The 19,097-nt window shown below is 44.4% G+C and overlaps 1 protein-coding gene across 2 annotated transcripts in view; it reads left to right on the top strand.

The window, feature by feature from the left end:
* The first annotated feature begins 5,249 nt into the window (after positions 1 to 5,249).
* Positions 5,250 to 19,097, top strand: part of HMP19 (protein) — a 36,805-nt gene continuing 22,957 nt past the window's right edge. The window contains exons 1-2 of one of the 2 annotated variants that reach the window (NM_001326465.3): positions 5,250 to 5,413; positions 5,829 to 5,979. In NM_001326465.3, the coding sequence (NP_001313394.2) occupies positions 5,851 to 5,979 (129 nt within the window). In that variant the 5' untranslated portion in view covers positions 5,250 to 5,413; positions 5,829 to 5,850. Of the gene's footprint in view, positions 5,414 to 5,472; positions 5,528 to 5,828; positions 5,980 to 19,097 lie in introns of those variants that run through there. The other variant, XM_046900344.1, reaches the window with a different exon arrangement.

A 19,097-nucleotide genomic window follows, 5' to 3' on the forward strand; every position in this document is an offset into this window, starting at 1 on the left:
AGGCTTGGCTTGCCAGGCAGCCCTTCTACTCGTGCCCCATCTGCTCTGGTGTTGAGATGAATCAGATTCTGCTGCCCTAACAGCAGTGATTCTGCAATCCTATGGCCTGTGAGGTTATAACTTGGCCATCACCAAGGCTAATCGTATTTCACTGCTGGTTCCTTCCGTAAAAGGATTTCAACTCTTGAGAAAAGTTGAGAGCAGGATGTGGAGCTTCTACCACGGTCAGATTTTGGGAAAGTATAAGGTGACCTTTGTGTTCACTGAACATTTATACCAGTAAATGTCTTTGTCTTTAGGGCACTTGCCGGTAGTCGATGTTCATGTTTTAACTTCAAAACATCTAATACAATTTTCCATGGCCTCTGACTAAAGAATAGCCTTCAGCAGACAATTCAATTCTGTTTTTTGGGGGGAGTAGAGGAGGACTTAAAACAAATTTTGTGCATAAGTTGACATTTTATGTTTGTGTGCAGTAGATCCTTAAATATAAAACCAAACAGGATACAACTTTGATTTCCAGCTCTTGTAAATAACACTCAGTGACATAGGCAGGTTTGTGTGTATCATGTATATTTTCACTGCATAAGCACTTATATAACTGTGGTGATAGGAATTTGCATAAAAATTGAAGGGACCATACTACAATGAGTGTAGTATAGTAGCATTTCCAGCAAATGGAAGTAGCAGAGGAACATTAAGCATATGGAGGCCACAGTGAATTTTCCCAAACATTCATGGGAAGCTCTTCTGTTGTGACAGTATCACAGACATCTGATCTGATGAAAAACAAATACATATATTTATTTCAAAGTTTTTCTGCTTGCCTTGTAGCTAGTAAAAATGGGCGTATGCTGCTGCAGCTTCATTTGTTAGGGGAAAAAAAACACAGAGGCTGTAAAGTAAATGGGAGTATGCCTCAATGCAGAATATGCAGAGGAATACCTCCTGGGTGATGCTATGTACTTGAATCTCCCGTTATCTGTGGCACCTTTTAGGATAGACTGTATCGCATCTTCTGCACTGTATGCACAGGGCCTATCAGTGAGAGATTCTCTACTTCTTGCTCTATATTGTAGGCTCATATGTGTCTCAGCTGAGAGATTTTGTTGAATTCTAAATGTTGCTGGGCTGCTTATGAACATGTCTGATTACTGTAGTCTTCCCAGAGATCATGAAAAGAGCATGATTGTGCTGTGAATGCATAAAATTTATTCCATGCCTGCCATTTCTGCATAGGCAAGGAACAGAGGCTGATTAAAAAAGCTGTGCAGAAAGGTTCATTAAGGCACTGATCAGTGCTCCCTCTCCTCCAGAATCTTTGCAAACTCTTGTATTTTGAAATGAATACTTAATTAACATAGTTTTTTTTTTCCTGTTCTGCTGTATGCTTGTTTTCTTGCTCCCAATGGGTGTATGAAAAGAAGTCAGCATTGCTGATGGAAGTCTGCATAAAGCTTACAAGTAGTTAAACCCAACTTGAAATACCCATGATCACTTTTCACGCTGTTTCGTATTTTAAATTTACTGAACTCCATATGGGGTAAAAATTCTTGACTGTGATGCTAATTTGTCCAGGAAAGGCTCTCCCAAGGAAAAGAATGCACATGAACTCCTCGCTTGAGTCTGTCATCCCAGACCAAGCAGAACAACAGGGACATGAGATGAGGAGAAGCTCAGAGCACAGCTGGGCACTAAGATTTGCCCTGTTATAATCTCATCAGTCTACTTGAAATGTTACTTTCTATCACATCATGGTGTTATCTAGAGGAGAACTCAGATGTGAATTGGTGACTACATAGATTTCTTGAGTCAGATGACTCAGATCAGGGCTGAGTTTGCCTTGAGGAGACATTCAGGAGACAGCTCAAGCTCCTCTTGAGCTCTCTCAGTGGTTGTTAGTGCTGTTTTCGGCTCATTTGGAAATGGATTAATGGGAGTGTCTGAGAGACAAACCTGATCTTTCATTGGAAGAGCCTGAGGTTCCTGGTGTTCTAGCATTGCCCTGCCTCCACTGCTCTGGTTTCCTGAGGCTGTCTTCATGGTGTGCCTTCAAGTTTTGCAGTTTCTCTGTTCAGTAATTTCAGCCTGTCCATCTGTTTTCACATACTTTTATTGAGTGCCTAACACCACTTTTTCAGTGTTTGAAAGCAGGTGAAAACAAAGTTACCTGCAATAATTTACAAGAACACTGTAAGGAAAGTGCACAGTGTGGAGGAAATATATCCGATGAAGAGAGATAATGAGCATAAGAATTTCATAGATCATGGAGCAAATATGGAAAGTAATGTTCATAAGCGTTGAAGAGCCGTTGATTTCTATGTTCAGAATTGGAGAGACTGACATTTTGTTTACAAGTTGCAGAATTCTTGAATACAGTGAGATGTTCTACCCAAAGCCTTGCTGCAAATACTCTGCCTCTTAAAGACAGACAATAATCCTCAGTGTAAACTGGTAATGTAAACAGTAATTCCACTTTGATTTGTTTAACTGCAAATAGAAAATAATACATCATGGGAGTCTTATTAAAAGAATCAAGAGAGGCATATATTTTTGTTGACAGAAGGCATGCGTTGTTTGTTCCTCTGGAGCCTCATGTTGCTCATACTGCTGCTTTGTCTTATTGCCATCACTGATCTGCTCTGCGTGGGCGGAAATGTCAGACTCTGTGTTCACTTCATAAGAGCGAATTCACTTGTCATATTCACTTGGGTTTACTTTCATGCTGTCTGTAGAGAATGTTCTCTTTTAGGATCTTGCTGGCAACTTTAAGCGTGTGTATTTTTCCATAAAGCACCCTGCGCTTACTTACTGCTGGTAGTTTGTGTCTGCCTGTGAAGCTGGCGTTTGGCAAAGAGGTATTTTCAAATTGAAATTGAGCGTATGACCTGAAGTAGTTACAGGGGTGGTTCAGTCGGTCAAAAATGGCAGCTGGGGATGTCATGCAATGGACAGCTTTGAGGGATATGGTATCTCCGTGCTCACCTCCCTCTGCTACTTCGCCAAAATTCACAGTTGGTGCCACTGAAAGACACTGCCTGAAATGTGCTCCTATTCTGAAAAGTCGTAAGGTAGAAGCTGCATCTGCTCACTTATCCCAGGTCTTCACTGCTGGGATTCACCAAGTGATAACGTGGCTCTAACTGCCAGTGCTCGTGTGCTGGCAGATTGATCTGCGTTCTCTGGGTTATACGGAGTATCCCCAGCAGAATTTAGTTCTGTTATCAGATTGGCAGCTACATGGAAAGTATTTAGCAGTGGAAGTAATGCACAAGAAGGTATGGGATTCACCTCATCGCTGCTTAGCTATGTTACTTGGAAGAGTACTCGGGTATAACCAACTGAAGGTAGTACATTAAATTCTGTAATCATATCGTTTTATCCATGGTAGTAGGCATGCTGAACAAGCAGGTGCTTTACTTGCAACTTCATTTTTCATGGTGCAACCACACTTCCCATGGGTTTGCACAAGTGATTCTGGAGATATAAAGTGACTGTGTTTGTGAAAATTGTCATTTAAGACATTTTCTTAAGTAAGAGGATCTATCTACTTGTTGCTAGGACAGTTTTGGACAGCAGAACATTCATTACTGATGTTGACATGCATAAAAATAGGTTTTCATGTCATGGTACACATTTTCAAACTATGAAAGGCATCATAGAATCATAGAATCATGTCCCTTTGAAATTGCCACATAAAGATAGAAAACCACCATGCCATTCTGTGGAGTTACAATGCAATTTTTTCCTTTGCTCTTTTTTTTTTTTTTTGGTAGTATTTCCCAATCCCTCAATTGAAAACAGCTATTTTGCTGAGAGAGGAGCCGGAGTAGTTCAAATGTATGAATTCAGTAGAAGGTAACTGCAGAGTTTGTGACTCTTTGGATAGTCAGATCACTTCATGTGGTATAATCTGTAGTGTAATGAATGCTGGGGAAAGAGCTGCTGCCATTGCTTTTTTTTTTTTTTTAAATCTGTCATATGGGAAAAGGCTGAGAATGTTGGGAGGGAGGATCAGCTCTTGAAGTTGTGCCCAGTGGCAGGTCAAGGTGCATTGTGCATGAACTGAAACAAGGGGCATTTCTTTTAGACAAAAGAAGAGTGTGAAATGCTGGAACAGGTTTGCTGGAGCATCTGTGGTGTCTACATCCTCTGAGGTATTCAGAACCCAAGGAGATGTGACCTGAGCAGCCTGCTCTTGCTGTCCCTGTCCACTCTGCTGAGGTTCACACCAGTCTTGAGGGATGGGATGCATGAATGATGTGGGATGGTTTGATAGGAGCCTACTCCAGTGCACCTGCCAAGTTCTTTAGAGGTTGGTGTAGAATCTGGAGACCGAGCTGATAATGTCTAGGACAAGACTGGGCTCCTGCCATCATCTGCTTTTTGTGCTTTTAGATTTTCTTACAACCTCCACGTGTTGAAGGCTCTAACGATCATCCTGAGCCAAACAACCAACATGACATTCATCTCTGCACAGAGCATGAGCCAAGGGCTTTTCAGGGTTTATAACGTGTTGGTTCTGATGAGGTGTTGGCACAGGCTGCCCAGGGAGGTGGTGAAGTCACTGCACCTGGAGGTGTTCAAGAACCATGCATGTGTGGCACTGAGGGATGTGGTCAGTGGGCAGCACTGGTGGGGATGGGTTGGGGCTGGATGAGATGATCTTAGTGGACTTTTCCAAGCTTTATGATTCTATGATGTATTTTCACAGGTCCCATCCCGGATGAGTGATGATTGGTTGATTTCTGGTATCAGTACAATCGTAAGTTATTGATTAAATTGGTACAATGTAATAATCCTTATTAGTGAGTGGGTTTGAGTGCCTCTTCAGACCCAAAGAGCATAATTCATAGCGAATTATGATTGGATCCATAGACTGACTGTTGGACTAGATGACCTTTTCCAACCTTACTGATTCTATGACTGCATGACAGACCCTACGATCCCACGTTTTCCTGTCTCTTTGGGATACACTCTGCCACCTTTGTATGTAGGTATCTTTTCCTGGCCGGTCTGCAGGAGGTGTAATCTCAGTGAAAATCTTGTTGGGTCTCGAGCTCAACCTACGGGACCTGAAGGGCACCCCGCAGCCCCCGGGTTCCGCTGGTGCCTGCAGGGGGCGCCGGGGCGCGCGGCCGTGCGCGGCGGGAACGCCAGGGGGTGCCCGAGCCCGCGCGGGGGCGCGCTCGCGGCGGGCGGCGGCGGCGGAGGGAGGTGGGAGCAGCCGCCCGCGCCCGCCCTCAGTCGCGCTTGCGGAGCCGCAGCCGCGCGCAGCGCTGTCCCTTCAGCACCGCCGGCACGCGGCGGCCGCCCGCTCCCCCGTCGCATCTATTTCGTTGCGGCGAGTGAAAATTGAGAGGAACCTTCCCGCCCCCGCGCCGAGCCGCCGCCAGTGACCGCGTGGTTTGCAGTAAGTAGGGGCTGGGGGCGGCGGGAGGGGCGTGGGGGCGGCTGCAGCCCCCTGGGTGCGACCCCTGGGGCTGCAAGAAATCGGGGAGGGTGTGGGAGCGCGGGATGCACCTGGGTGCGGGTGGGCAGCGGGAGGGGCATCGGTCCTTGGGATGGGGCAGGAGTTGGGGCGGTCGGTGCTGCTGAGAGATGGTGTTGGCAATGGCGGGGCGTTGGGAGCGGCCGTGTTGCACAGAGATGTGTTTGTGGGGGGGCTGTGTGAGGCACTGCAAAATCCATGGGTGAGGTCAGCCTCGGTGGGGCACGCTGTGTGCCTGCAAAGCTGGGAAAGCATTATGCCAAGGCAGAGAGAGCTGGGCAAGGCAGAAACCCTCTTCCCGCTGCCCCTCTGATATTGATCGTCTCAATGGTTTTAGGTCTGGAAAGCAAGGTCCAAGCATGGTGAAGCTGGGGAGTAATTTGAATGACAAGAACAGCAAACCACCATCCAGCGAAGATGGGTTTCAGACAGTTCCTTTGATCACACCTTTGGAAGTAAATCACCTGCAGTTCCCGGCTCCGGAAAAGGTAAAGCAGAACCCAACAGCACTCTATCATGGCCATACACACAGACATCCCCTTAGGTTTACTATCCCATGGGTTCCACTGCCCCTTGTCAATCAGTGGTCTCTGATGAGAAAGGCTGTGGCATAGTGTCTATACAGTAAATAAGAGGTTGTCTTGTCATGCCGGGTTTATCTGCTTTAAAGTGGCAAATGAGCACACAGCAGTCCGCAACTCCTTCCCTCCTCAGAAAATATCCAAATATTCCTTCGTATGTACAACTGGAAAATGCTTGGTGTGTTTCTCCTATAAACACTGGAGAAATTGAGGATCAGTTTACAGTGCATAATTGTTATCAGTAAGATTAATTGCCTGCACTGAGAGTAATGTGATGACTCTTTCAAAATAAGAAGCTATTTTAATTATCACACTGGTTTGTCGTCTTTGTGGCTGTGCAAAGCTCTTTTGGGAATCTGTGATGCTGCTTTTTACCCATGAATTCACCCATGCATGGGGTGGTGATGGAGCTATCCCACGTTTGGTTTCCCCAACTGGTCCCACCTGCCAGAGGACAGCTTTCTCCCCTGCCCACTCAACACTCTCAGCACTGAACGCAGCACTAAAATTTCCAGAGAAGTGCCCCAGTGATTGGCTGAGGTTTGTTGGCTGGGGTTTCTTCGATGCAGTGTATATGCTAGGAAGTCTTTTGTCTATATCGATGCAGCGCTGGTGCGTATCAATACAACCTGGTGAGGACATGATGAGATCGTAAAAATCTGTATGCCCCAACAGTGCTTATAAAAACAAAGCCTGTCTGCAGTGTAGTTCCCAGATACCACAGAGATGGAGCCAACTCACTCGAAAGTACATGACAGAATGATTAGATCTCACAGGATAATGGAATAATAGTAAAATTAACACTGATTATTATTGAATATACATCCTGTTTTTACTGTAGTGCGCAATGAACTTTCTCTAAATACATTAGGAGAACATGATGATGATGTGATAAAACTGTCTCCATAGACAAACTTAGTTTATTTTATGATGGAACTGAGTCAAATGCCTTGACGTCCCAGGAACCAGAGGCAAACCAGAGAAAGGAGTTAGCTCCATTCCCCGTGGGCCTCATGGCAACTAGGAGAAATTTTACTGCGTTCAGGAGAGTTATGCTCCCATGAATTGTTGTGAGTGAGAGGATAAACTGGCCTTTGTCTATGACTCATAAAAACAATTAGGCAAAATAACTTAAGCAAAGCAATATGGTTTATGACAAATGTCTGGGAAGCTCAGGGGAAAGTATAGATGTGTCACAGTAACTCATCTGATGCTGGTACAAACGGTTTATTGATATCACACACACCGTAGCATGATGTGAAATATCAGAGGCTCGTGTATCAGGTGAGATGTGGACGGCCTAACAAAAATCGTTTCAAGCTAATAAAGTGGTAATGAGTGTTCTCACGACCATCACATTCCAATTGCCTGTTGGTGAACAAATATTGGAGTGTATTGGTCCAGTGTGATTCTGTGCTGATTTTCCTGTTTAAACATGCCTACATCAATAATTCACATGTTGTTAGGTTACATTACCTTCATTAGCATATATTACTGTCAATGCATCTACTGACATCCGTATTTTTCTTTGCTGGAAGAGTGGGATGTATCTCCGGGAGAGCTAAGCATGATTCAGAACTCATTAGAGTCAATGGTATTGATTCCTGCAGGCTGTGGTTCAGCTCTTGTGTGCAGTAGACCCAGAGTTGACAGCAACTGAAGATCTGTTACCAGAAGGAGAGATTATTTGGGATAAAAGCAAAATAATTCACTGTCTGTTTCCTTTGCACTTTGTAGAACAGATTCTGTGAGGGTGAGATCACCCTGGGGCAAAGGGTTCACATAAAGACCTGATAATAAGGAGTGGGGCCTCAGGTGAAGAGCTTGGCTGAAGGTTAAGTGGTGGGGGAAACTTCGGCTTTGTACTTGGAAAAGCAAAGCTGCTACTGAATTCAGTAAGACTGTGAGCCTGAGGTAGAATAAACATGGATTTCAAGTCTTTCAGAATGAATTTTTGTTTGGACTTGCCCTGCAGTCAGGAGGCAGAGTTTAAAGAAAAAAAAGAAAAAAAGAAAAGAAAAAGGAAAAGGAAAAAAAACAACCCAACGCAGAAATCAATTTGACATTTTTCTGTGTATTTGCCAAATCTGCCAGCAGTTGATTTTAGCTTGTGAGAGTGGGAACACAAGCCACGGTGCTTTCTGTGCCTCTTGCATTGGACGTTGCAGAAATCACGGGAGGTAAAAGCGGTTTGGTGTTGGGGTCTGTGTGTATGAACTCAGAATGGCTTTGCTGTCATTTTCCTAAATGCAAATCCATTGCTGCTCGCTTTTATCCACCAGGAGGCAATGCTCCTGGCCTCCAAGCTCCCCTCAAGGAGCCACATCTCCTGTGCCACTGCAACAAAGGGCTGTACCCCCTGACATTTTCCTGTAGCTGAAATCTAGAGGGGGAAGAAAACCCAAACACCTGCTTCACATCCCGTTTTCTGGGCTTATCTTAGCCATTAGAGGATATTTTCATTTATGATGCTGCAAGCTCTCAATCCAGATCTAACCTGTTTTGTTTTGCAGTCCAGGGTGCATCAAAACCAGAACAAGGAGGTTTGACAGTGGCTTGGGTTTGTGTGTTTGCTCTAGCTCGAGTCTAGTAAATGTGGAGTGAGGAAGGCTCTGATCCAAGATACGTTGGGTCTGTGCTGGGCAGCCCAACTGATGTTACTGTGTGCAATAATGCCTTTGCTTGGTGCGTTTATGGTGCAAGACAAAGAGTTTCAAGTGCTGTTAATACGCAGACCCCTGCTTTTTTTCCAGCTGGGTCTTAGACACGTGTGCATGTCAAAGAAAAACCTGTGGTTTGTCAGCATACTTATCTATGTATCCTGAAAAGCAACCCACAAAGCCCATGGCATCTACAGGCTGAAAATCGTTCTCACGGGCTTTAGATATCTGAATTTTTCCTTTAAGAATATTTTTGTAACTGCTGTTGGCCTCTGCAGGTGTTTCACCATAGCTTGACCTTTTTCCAAGTGATTTTTTTTCTGTCTGTTTCCACTTTCAGAGAAAGGATACAGAGAAAAGCCATCAAAGTGAGACTTGCTCATGTGATGTAATTCCTGAAGCCCATCCCTTTTCAGACAATTCTTTATTAGAATAAATCACGTGGTGTAGGGGAGAAATACTTAAAGCTATGCATTAACTTACTGGCTGTCCTTCTGGGGATGCTTCTCTAGCAAGTTAGTGTTCTGATGTGCTATGAGCTTGGCAGCTCCCCCTGACTCCCACCTTGATGCTGTTGGTGTTGATGCACCAAGCGTGGATGTCTCCTGCAAAGGCTCGTGTTCTTCCTCCCGCAGCATCAACATTCTGTCTGCAGCTGTATGGCTGCAAGGGGAAAAATGTACCCAGGATGGTAATTTTCCCCCTAGGGTGCTAAGCCTGCTATGCATTTATATTTATTGACTATCACCAAGCTTTTCCCTTGCTCCTCCCTTCTCTTGCCGGTGAGCATTTGCAGAAGGCAGGGACAGATGCTCTTGAATCATTTTTGCTGGAGTAATAGCTGTCACTGGTGACAAGCCTTTGACCTGGCTTTTTGTGTTTCCGAATGTAATTTCTTTTGTATTCAAAAGAGCAAAACAAAGAAGTCTTTCTTTTAGGAGCAGAGGGCAGAAGGGTAGCTGTTCACTTGTTTTCCTAGGCGTAGGCAAAATGCTTTGGCTGTAATTGTGACGTGTCCCTACAATGATAATGCTAACTGATCTGTGGCTTTTCACAGCCCACACTGCTTCATTGAAATCTTAAAATGAGACCAACAACCGGGGACCTCTTGGTCACAGCGGCTTCGGTGTAATCCTGCAGGAAATACCTCTGTTCTGACAGTCAAAATCCTAATTTTACATAATACCAAAGTTCATGAAAGCTATTGTCAGGGCTGAAAAAAACATCCGGCATGTCTTTTGTGGTGAAGGCTGCAGAAGCCTTATCATGTGTTCCATTGTTCTTCGTTCTGAATGCATCTGGAGGCTTGAGAAATCATTTCTCTGGTGACAAATTCCTGCCATCAGCCCAAGAAAGAAACAAAATTGATGGAACTGCTCTCTTCAAACGTGCTTCCCACCCCGTGGTCCTTCACTTATCCTCCGTGGCTGTGGCTCAGGCTGTGCTTTTAAATGGTGTAATCAAGAATTCCTGAAAATCAGGAGGGTCCCTTGAGCTCGCAGCCTGCCCCTATTGGTTTAGCACAAAATAATGTTTTGTCCTAGCCAGCTGAGCAGGCATAATTAATAGTATGCTGAATGAGTGCTCCTGTGCCCTAGGGAATACATGCAGCTCTGTCCTGAAGCCCTGATGTCTGCCTGCCCTCTGCAGAGCCCTCAGAGCAGCCAGGGCAATGTGGGGCTGGTTTTGGGTGCTGCCGCACATTGTGTGGGCAGAGCTCAGCCCTCCCTGCCGCTGGTTGGGGGGCTCTGGCTGTTGTGTTCCTGCTCGCGCTGCTGGAGAGCTTTGGAGTTCAGTAGGAAGAAGGAGCAAATGGTAAAAGAAGTGATGGGGCAGGGTTAGTGATTGTGGCAGTTGAAAGAAGGAAGAATAGAAGGGAGGAGGAGGGAACAAAGGGAAAGAAAGCGTGGAAAAAAAATGTTATTTCTTTTATTGCAAACCTGAAGGAATGGGCAGGCTGTCCTGCCTCGTTCTTCCTTTCCTGCACCTGGGAAATAATGCCTAATCTCCACAAATACCAACCCTGAGCCTTCCTCCCCACTGACATTTGTCCCCCTTCTGCACTGTGCAAATCCATTTGTCCTCTAAATGTGTGTTTGGATGTAAACACCGCCTCCGCTCATTAAGCCATAATAAATATTTGCAGCAGCGCTCAGCGCTGGCAGTGCTGTGTTTCTGGGGTAACCTTTCTGATTTTTATCTGCTCAGCTCGGACAGCCCTTCTTGGCGCTTTGTGCTCTTCTTCTCTGAACGTGCTGCTGTTGGGCTGCCCTCTCCTAACACACCAAACACCTCTGGTCTCCGTGTCCATTCTGGGTAGCACTGTGCTGCAATCGCAGTGTGCTTGCAGCCTGCACAGGCACTGGGTAGCATGCAGCTACCTTGCTTGCATACAGATAACGTGTTGCTGCTGCAGCTCTGGAGGATGGAAAGTCTCTGGATTTGTGTAGCCTGTGCAGAAATTGCTCTCCTTAACTGCACTGCTGTCGGTGTCTGAATTAGGCAGGCTAAGGCCAGCTCATGCCTGTTTATGTGAGCTCCATTGCCCCTCTTAAACCTGGTTATGTCTGCACTGCATTTCTTAGAGCTGTGTTCTGCAGAAGCAGCAGAAATGGACACAAAAAATGTGTTGGGGTACGGGTGTTTGGTTAAGCCTGTTGCAATCCATTCTTTATTCTAAGGTGAGATGGCATTGCTGGAGGTGTAAGTTATTTCAGCAAGGCTGTGGGTTGAACACCACATACCAGTTGCTTACTGGTTTATGAAGTAAGAGTGGAAAGGATTCCTGACTGATGTAAATCTGTGTTTAAATGAAATCAGTGGAGCTCTGCTAATTTACCCTGGACAATTTTATTGTTACTACTGCTCAGTGATAGATTCTTTTGTCTGCTTTGCTGTACCCTTCCTCATCTGAACCTATACAAATCAATTTTTGTTGCCCCTTCACAGCCTCCCATGGGTTCCTGCTGGTTGTAGTAACCTGGGGATATGTAGGAAGACTTAACTGAATAATTTCCAATCACCTTTGTGCTTATGAGCTGTGCTTTTCCCTTCTCAGCTGCTTTCAGCTCCCACTGCAGCCTCTGCATTCTGTGCTGCTTTTCATTGGTGATGCCAGGGCTGATTACATTTGCTGTCTTTGTCCTTTTGTGATGTTCCTTATGCCTGGAATATCCTCCTGGCACTGATTCAAGAGAACACTTTTTTTTTTTTTCTACCATCCTCTGTGAAGATCATTTCTAGCACAACACTCATTAGATGAGTTGATACAGAGAAATGCAAAAAGCAGCCTTTTCCCACACAATGTGGCTTTCTTTATTGACTACAGAGGCAATGGATTTGATCCTTGGACATCCTTTTTCTTTTCCTTTTTTCCTTTTTATGTCCTTTTTTTTTGTCGTTGTTGTTGTTTAGTTTTGCTGATTGGTATTTCAGGCATTTTTGCATTCAGATAGTGTGTAGGGTGTCATGGGGACCACCATTACATCCATTCAACACACAGATTTTATTATTAATCTCTGGAAAGTCTGCCTGCTAAGATATATCATCATGTAGCTTTGGAAGCAATGCCACCTCTCCTATGGTGTGGGACACAGCTGCAATTATTTGGGAAAGTTTTTAAAGACTAATTGTCCTATAAATCTGGGAATCTGCAATAGTCGATTGCCAGGTAGTCTCAGATCACTGATCCATCCAGACCAACGTGCCCTATTTCTAGCACTACCTTGTGCAAGTGTCAGAAGGACATACAGGAGATGCACTGGTAGATACGGAGCTGCTCTGCTCCATGAATGTTTCATCCTAAGCCTGGAAAGAGAGAGATTGTTTTAAGCCCCAAAACGTGTTTATTTCCATCTCTTTTCTTATGGTCCTTTACTACGAAGTATTTTAACTTCAGCTGCTGTTGGCAGTGTGCGCAGCTCATTTGCCCTTTGAGGCTGGCTGTGTGTGAGGATTAGAGTTTGTAGGTCACTGGAGACTTTGGCGTGGGGGCAGGTGGTGAGTTTTAGCCATCCTTTGGCACATAGCACATACACATAGAAACAGACACAGTGACAGCAGATTTAGTGCCAAGACGGGGTCACCATTCTGCTAGCATCAGTAACCTGGACAGCACACTGCAGCTGGGACTCGGTCGAAGGTCTTTCTCAGATACTGATGCTCAGTTGGGTAATAACAGCAAAAAAAACCCACCATGTCAGTGGCATGAGATTTTATTTTCTGTTCTCTCTTTGCAAGGAATGAATACAGGCATGTCTTTGCAAGCTGAGAGCCTTATTGTCATTTAAAAGTGAGCATGACTAAACCATGAGGAAACTGATGGGTGCATTACAACCATTTTGTGGGACTACAAAGGGGGGCTTTGAACCTGGCTGAAACCTTTCTCCCTGGTAGGAGAAGTGCATTTTGTTTATCTCTTCTGTCAATCTGAAAGCCACTCTGAGTGAGAGACTTCATTATTAATAATCCTGAGAAGTAGTATTTTAAATTTTTATGGTCTGCACTTTGCAGCACCTGAACCACAATATATTACATGCACCGTGGCAGTGAAGTGGGAATTACAGCAAGGCTGCATGTCCTTTTCCAAATGAATAATTTAAAGTTTTCACAATGCCAGTTATGTTAAATATTATTACTCATTTCTTCAGGGAAAACCATTGAGCTCAAACGCAAATATAAAGTGGCAATAAATGATGTTACATTTAGCCAGCGCGAGACAAGACTCAGAATTCATATCAGTTCATTTTCTGAAACACTTACTTCATCCCACTGCAGGAAAATCTTTTAAGTTTCCATGCTCAATGTGGCGTTTTTCCATTTGTCACATTTCACGTCTGGGCTGCTCTTTCCCCCTGAAAGCAAATGCTTTTAATATAGTCCATTTGGTGAGAAGCTGCCCTTCTTTTCCTTTCAGCATCCCAAACGTCTAGATTTCCCAGACTCTCCTACTGTTTGCTGTCTCAAGGTTGTCCATGTTGGGTTTCCTGCTGTTGTACGCGGCCTCTGATGTGTTGTTTCTCTCCTCAGCATACCTATAATTTTCCAAAGCAGCACTACAGAGAAAGTGCCTGGTCCTGCATTCATGACAAACAAGGAAAGGTTTCCTGTTAACTCCACTGGTGTCAGTGGTGTTAAGCCTAGAATAGTAAGCGTATTTACATTTGGTACTCAATATATGTATTAGCAAACAGCATCGCTGGAAAAATCTTGCTTGTGTGGGCCAGCTGATCGATGTGGCTTGTCCTGTTGTGTTTGGGTTTTTGCAACTTACATAGCTCGTTCTGTGTAGGCTGCCACTGGGCGTTTGAGGGATTGGAATGAAGAGGCAGAAGATGCAAGAAAGCAAATAGAAAGTCAAAACCTTTCAAGACATAGGGAAAGTGCATCTGCTATCCTAGAATGACTGAGGACAGCAGTTCTGCAGAGGACTGCCATTTTCCATAGAGCATCTGACTCCCTCCCCATCCTAGCTGTATCACTTGCCTACGCTTAATCCCAAGAATGTTACATCTATACAGAGCTACTATTGCCCAGTTAATGAAAACCTGAGCGCTGTCGGCAGCAGCCACGGGTTGCTGGTGTGACTCAGCACATCAATAAGCTTTCCCCTGCAGATACTGGGCCCACACTGCTGTGGGAAGCACTTGGAGTGGTCCTGCAGAAGAATGCCACAGGAGCCCTGTGCCTCATAGTTGCAGTTGGGTGTGGGGAGGTGATTGGAGCAGATTTAAGCTCTGATCTGGCCAAAGCACTTAAATGCACACTTAACTTTAAATATCTGACTAATCCTGATGATGTTAATAAGACTATGTGCAAGCTTAAAAGCTTCACTGAATTAGAATTTAATGAGTTCAAATGCTAGATAAACTTAGCTTTGGAGGAAGCTGCCAGGACTAGGCATGTGGATTCTTGTAATTAGATGTGTCTTTTTGCTGCTCTGTGGATGCCCTTTTCTCTTGTGTTCTTGTAATCTCCTCTGTCAACTTCTTTAGGAAGCAACTTTCAAAGAACAGTTTGATCTTGGGTGCAAAATGAAGAAAGCTAATTTGTTTGTGTCCTCCTTATTTTACCTGCCATGGCACGGTGTATCTGCAGTTAAAAGTGGAAGTTCTCTGGGAAGCAGTGCCAAAACTTTGAGAATGGGATATAACAGCAGCCTAATTTGCAGGGAGGTGTTCTGAGATGATGTTTATCCAGACTCCATCCACAACGCAGGCTGTAAGGGCGTACAGCTGGGCTGGGATGCGCTGGCAGGATGGCAGCTCTGCTTCGTGGATGAACTCAATACAAAGTGAGGCATAAGAATATGTTGGACCAGGGCTTAGATGAAGAAACAGGAAGGCTGATAGGTATCCGAAAGCATCCTAAGGGTATTCATCCAGCAATCACAAAGTGTCAGTTAGGCCATAAGGCTGATTGGTGGGACACTTCTTGCTTTTTAATATCCATTTGCAGACGTGCAAGTTGTTCTGCGTGATGAATGGAAATAAGAGTAACAGTTCTCAGCCACAGAAAGCACACACAGTTATGGATGGTGACCCAGAACAGCCCAATTTTTAATCACAAGGAGTGTGAGTTAAGATGTAGGGAGTGTGCAGGAGGAGGTGAGAACTCAGGGAGCCAAGTGCAGAGGATGGGCTGAATGGTGTTGCTGCGCTAGGGGTGGCAAAGACACTAATTGTCTATTTTGGGACTATTGAAGAGACTTCTTGTCCAATTAAACGCTGATTTGATTGTTTGCGTTTGTTGTCTGTTCTCATGAGGCTGGAGCAGAACCAAGCCCTGCTGCCAGCTCTGGTACTTACTCCCTTACTGCAGCACATTTCCACCGTAATAGCATTGCAGAGAAGGGAATGAAGTGATGGGCATTTCTCCCACTTCAGTTTGCTTTGAACTGTAACCTGCCCAGGACCCCAGTTTTATATCTCCTTTCCCTAGTTTCCATCGAGAACAACCCTACCAAAGTCAGCAAAAAATGAACAAGAACAGAGAATCAGAATCAGTGTTTGCTGTGGTTTGTAATAAACGCTCATCCCTCTCCCAAGAAACATGTCGTGGAGTGAGATGAATGTGCCTTGTTTGCAGTGAAACAGTAGGATCCTGGTCTCTGATGGAACTGCTCTGGGGCAGCCGGTGATAAACGAGCTCTGATCATTGCCATGGCTGTGGAGTCAGTGGGGATTTTATTACTGTACATCCAACAGCAATTTGGTTAGAATTTCTGGAAGACTTCGCTGCCAGGGTTGGTTTTTTTTTCCCCTGTGATAAAATAGAAAGAAAAAATGAAAAAGAAGTGGTGGCAGGAGAGAACAGGGGGGAGGCAGGAATCCTGTCCCACCCTAACAACCTGAAAGTGAAAACAGAACAAACAACCAGAATAGCAGCAATCATGCAAAGAATATAGGAAATATTTCTTTATGAGACTCATTATTCTTTCCATGTGTACGTTACCACCTGACAGTGCTCACTCCTATTCTCAGGTGCTGCCGAGGCAGCCCTGCCTCAGGTGCTCTCACTAGGGCCCGAGGCACAAGCATTTGATGAACACAACTCAATTTCCAGAAGCCTTTGCGTGGGCTTCCTGATGGCAGCTTGTTGGATGGAGGGGGTGAGCATTGCTGCGGCAGTGGGATCTGTACTCTGCTTTATTTATTTAGACTGTAGGCGACTGAACAAGACGTAGCTCTTTTCTTCTAAATGTGCACCCAGAGCCTTCAACAAAATTGCATTTTTATCCTTACTGCCACAATATTGAGCGTTACCCCCACGCTGCAGGTCTTTGGTTTTCTGTTTTTCCTCTCTCATTTTATTTCTGTGCTCTCCTTTAAGAGGAGACCTCACTGACTGCCCTTTCTTCTGCTGAGTAATTCCGCCAGGTGTCTGACAAAGATATTTCTGCAGAGCAGCTATTTAGCTTTTGCAGTGCCAAAAGGCATTTAGCAAAGGTATTTCTTTGGTCCTCTACTAAAGCCTTTTGATACCTCTGCAAATGTCCCTGCAAAACACTGACCGATGATGTCTGTGGTTCTACACACACGAATCTCACTGCTGGCACAGTCAGCAAATTGGGTTTCAAGCAGCTTCTGATCTGCTTGGGAGCTGATCTGATTTACTTATTCCCAGACTTGATAGACGTTGCTACCGGACTTGAACCTGATGCCTTATGCAGGGTTGAGTGGGTTTATTTTCAGTCTCATGCATGTATGTAGACAGCATATTTCATACTTACCTGCTTACGAGATATTTGTTGAATGCAACGACAAAGAGTGGAAGAAAATGTCAACTGTATATAAAAGCATGTCAGGCTTTTAATTCCTTCTTTTTTTCTGGTGTCACAGACCTTCTTTAAGACCTAATGTTAGCGCTTGTAGGAAAGTCCTATTTGAAGATCTTATTGGCAACAGCGTTATTTATCAAGCAGGACTGGTGATGATTTGGTATTGTGGTTGGTAGGTTTAAAAGCAGAATGAATGCAGTTTCTGAGCCCTGGTTGGCAGGTGTTGATGGCTGACTCTATAATTTACTGTACTGGGTTACAAAAGGCCTTTCCTTGACTGGAAGCTAGGGCCCAGCTGTATGCAGTCCTGGGTGCACCTGCCTTTTGAGCAAGAGAATGGGGTTATTGCTTATTGTTAATTCAGAGCTAACCTGGGCGAGCTTGTCCTGACTGGAGAGGGAGTGTCTGGTTTGGTCCTAAGTGTGTCAGGCTGCATTTTAGAGCATAGCACAGGTCAGTTCAGTAGTAGGGTTATTGTGAAGTTAGGGTTCATCCCAAATTTGCTGAATCAAACTTGTCCCCATATGCCCGTATATTACATCCCAGCGTGTGCATTGTCATTAGAAGTCCTGAGATCCAAAATACTAACACAGATATATTTGTGTGGGTTTTTTTTTTTAATTCTCCGTTCTTTCAAGCCTTAGTGTTGCAAATACTGCTGCAATAAATGTTATGGAGAGGGATTTACTGAAGGATGTAAATATTCATTAGTCTTTAACAATTTGCATTTCAATCCAGAATATTGGCTTATGACTCCATGCTGATTTTCTCTCACTCTGATTTCCATGTGGCATTAAGTGCTAGAGAATTAAATACCTGGGGTTTTCTGTGGTCCAAACCACACTTTGCTGTCTTCACTTGCATAAAAGCTCTTCATTAGCTGGTAACTCAAGCTCATACATTGCTTTACGGTCTTTCCCTACAAACCTTCAAGACTTTGTTTCTAATGTAGAGCTTTAGGATCCACCTTGCTTCTCCCCTGTGACCCCCTCTAGTGTTTTATTTTCACCTTGGCAAGGCTGACACCTGCGTAGCTCTGCAATTTAGAATGGGAAGCCAAAATGTGAAAGTGTTGGCCCTGTCATGTGAAGCTTTAATGTACTTAATCTCTCTGAGCCTTGCCAGTCACACCAAACTGTTATGTGCCTTGTGGACCCTGGCTGATGGAATGCTGTGCATTCACCATTGTTCATGGTTGCTCACAGCCCACTTCTGCAGGGATGAGCTCAAACCCTTGGCCAGTGCTGAGGATGGACATTTTGCCTCCTGCAGCATTTCCTAGCTAGATTAAGACAATGCATCTGCGCTGGCATCCTCTCACAATGTTGTTTACCTGCATAGGCTCATGGTTGAGTAGTCTTTTAGGCACGTATAATAGGATGAATATGCTCACACTAATACATCAGAAGAAGTATTGATTTCAGAGTGCAGCCCTCTGGGAGCAATTGGCATTAGGAGTTATATTTTCTGTGTTTGTGGTTGTCATGGTGACAGTTGTGGGATGTGTTTTACCCAAAATATTTAGGATTATTCTAGGTTACAAATAAATTCAACGTAGATTGAAAATGCAGTTTTGGTAATTTGACTATACCCTTTCAAAAACCTCTTGCATACGGCTCCACTGACGTAAGCCACCTTGGTTTTATGAGATTAGCAGGAACTGGATTAGTCAGCAAATGGCACTGAGATCTCCTGGGGAAAACCCTAGGTGATAGAATGAGATTAATATTGATAATACGGAGCCTGAATAAATGAGAGGCCAAATGGCCTAACTTTGTTGGGCTCAGTGGAACTTGTTGGGCTGGGGCTTTTAATACATGAGAGTCTTCTTTTGTTTGAGCTGTTTGTTATTTTACATCTTCTGCCTATTGAATATGGTAAAATATAAAAATTATATGCCTGACCCTAAGCAGTAGTGGGTGTTAAGCATTTTGCTCTCAGGTACTTTAAGATGCATCGTCCGAAGTCTCTGTTATCTGTTTGTCTATAAATCTGTCTTTTAGTTCCTGAGGGAGTTACAAGCTTGTATTAATTGACTGTTATGAGATCCTTCTGTAGATTCAGGGGAAGGTTGGGGGAGAAAAGCA

This window comes from Gallus gallus, chromosome 13, assembly GCF_016699485.2.
Source record: "Gallus gallus isolate bGalGal1 chromosome 13, bGalGal1.mat.broiler.GRCg7b, whole genome shotgun sequence".
In the NCBI taxonomy this organism is placed as follows: domain Eukaryota; kingdom Metazoa; phylum Chordata; class Aves; order Galliformes; family Phasianidae; genus Gallus; species Gallus gallus.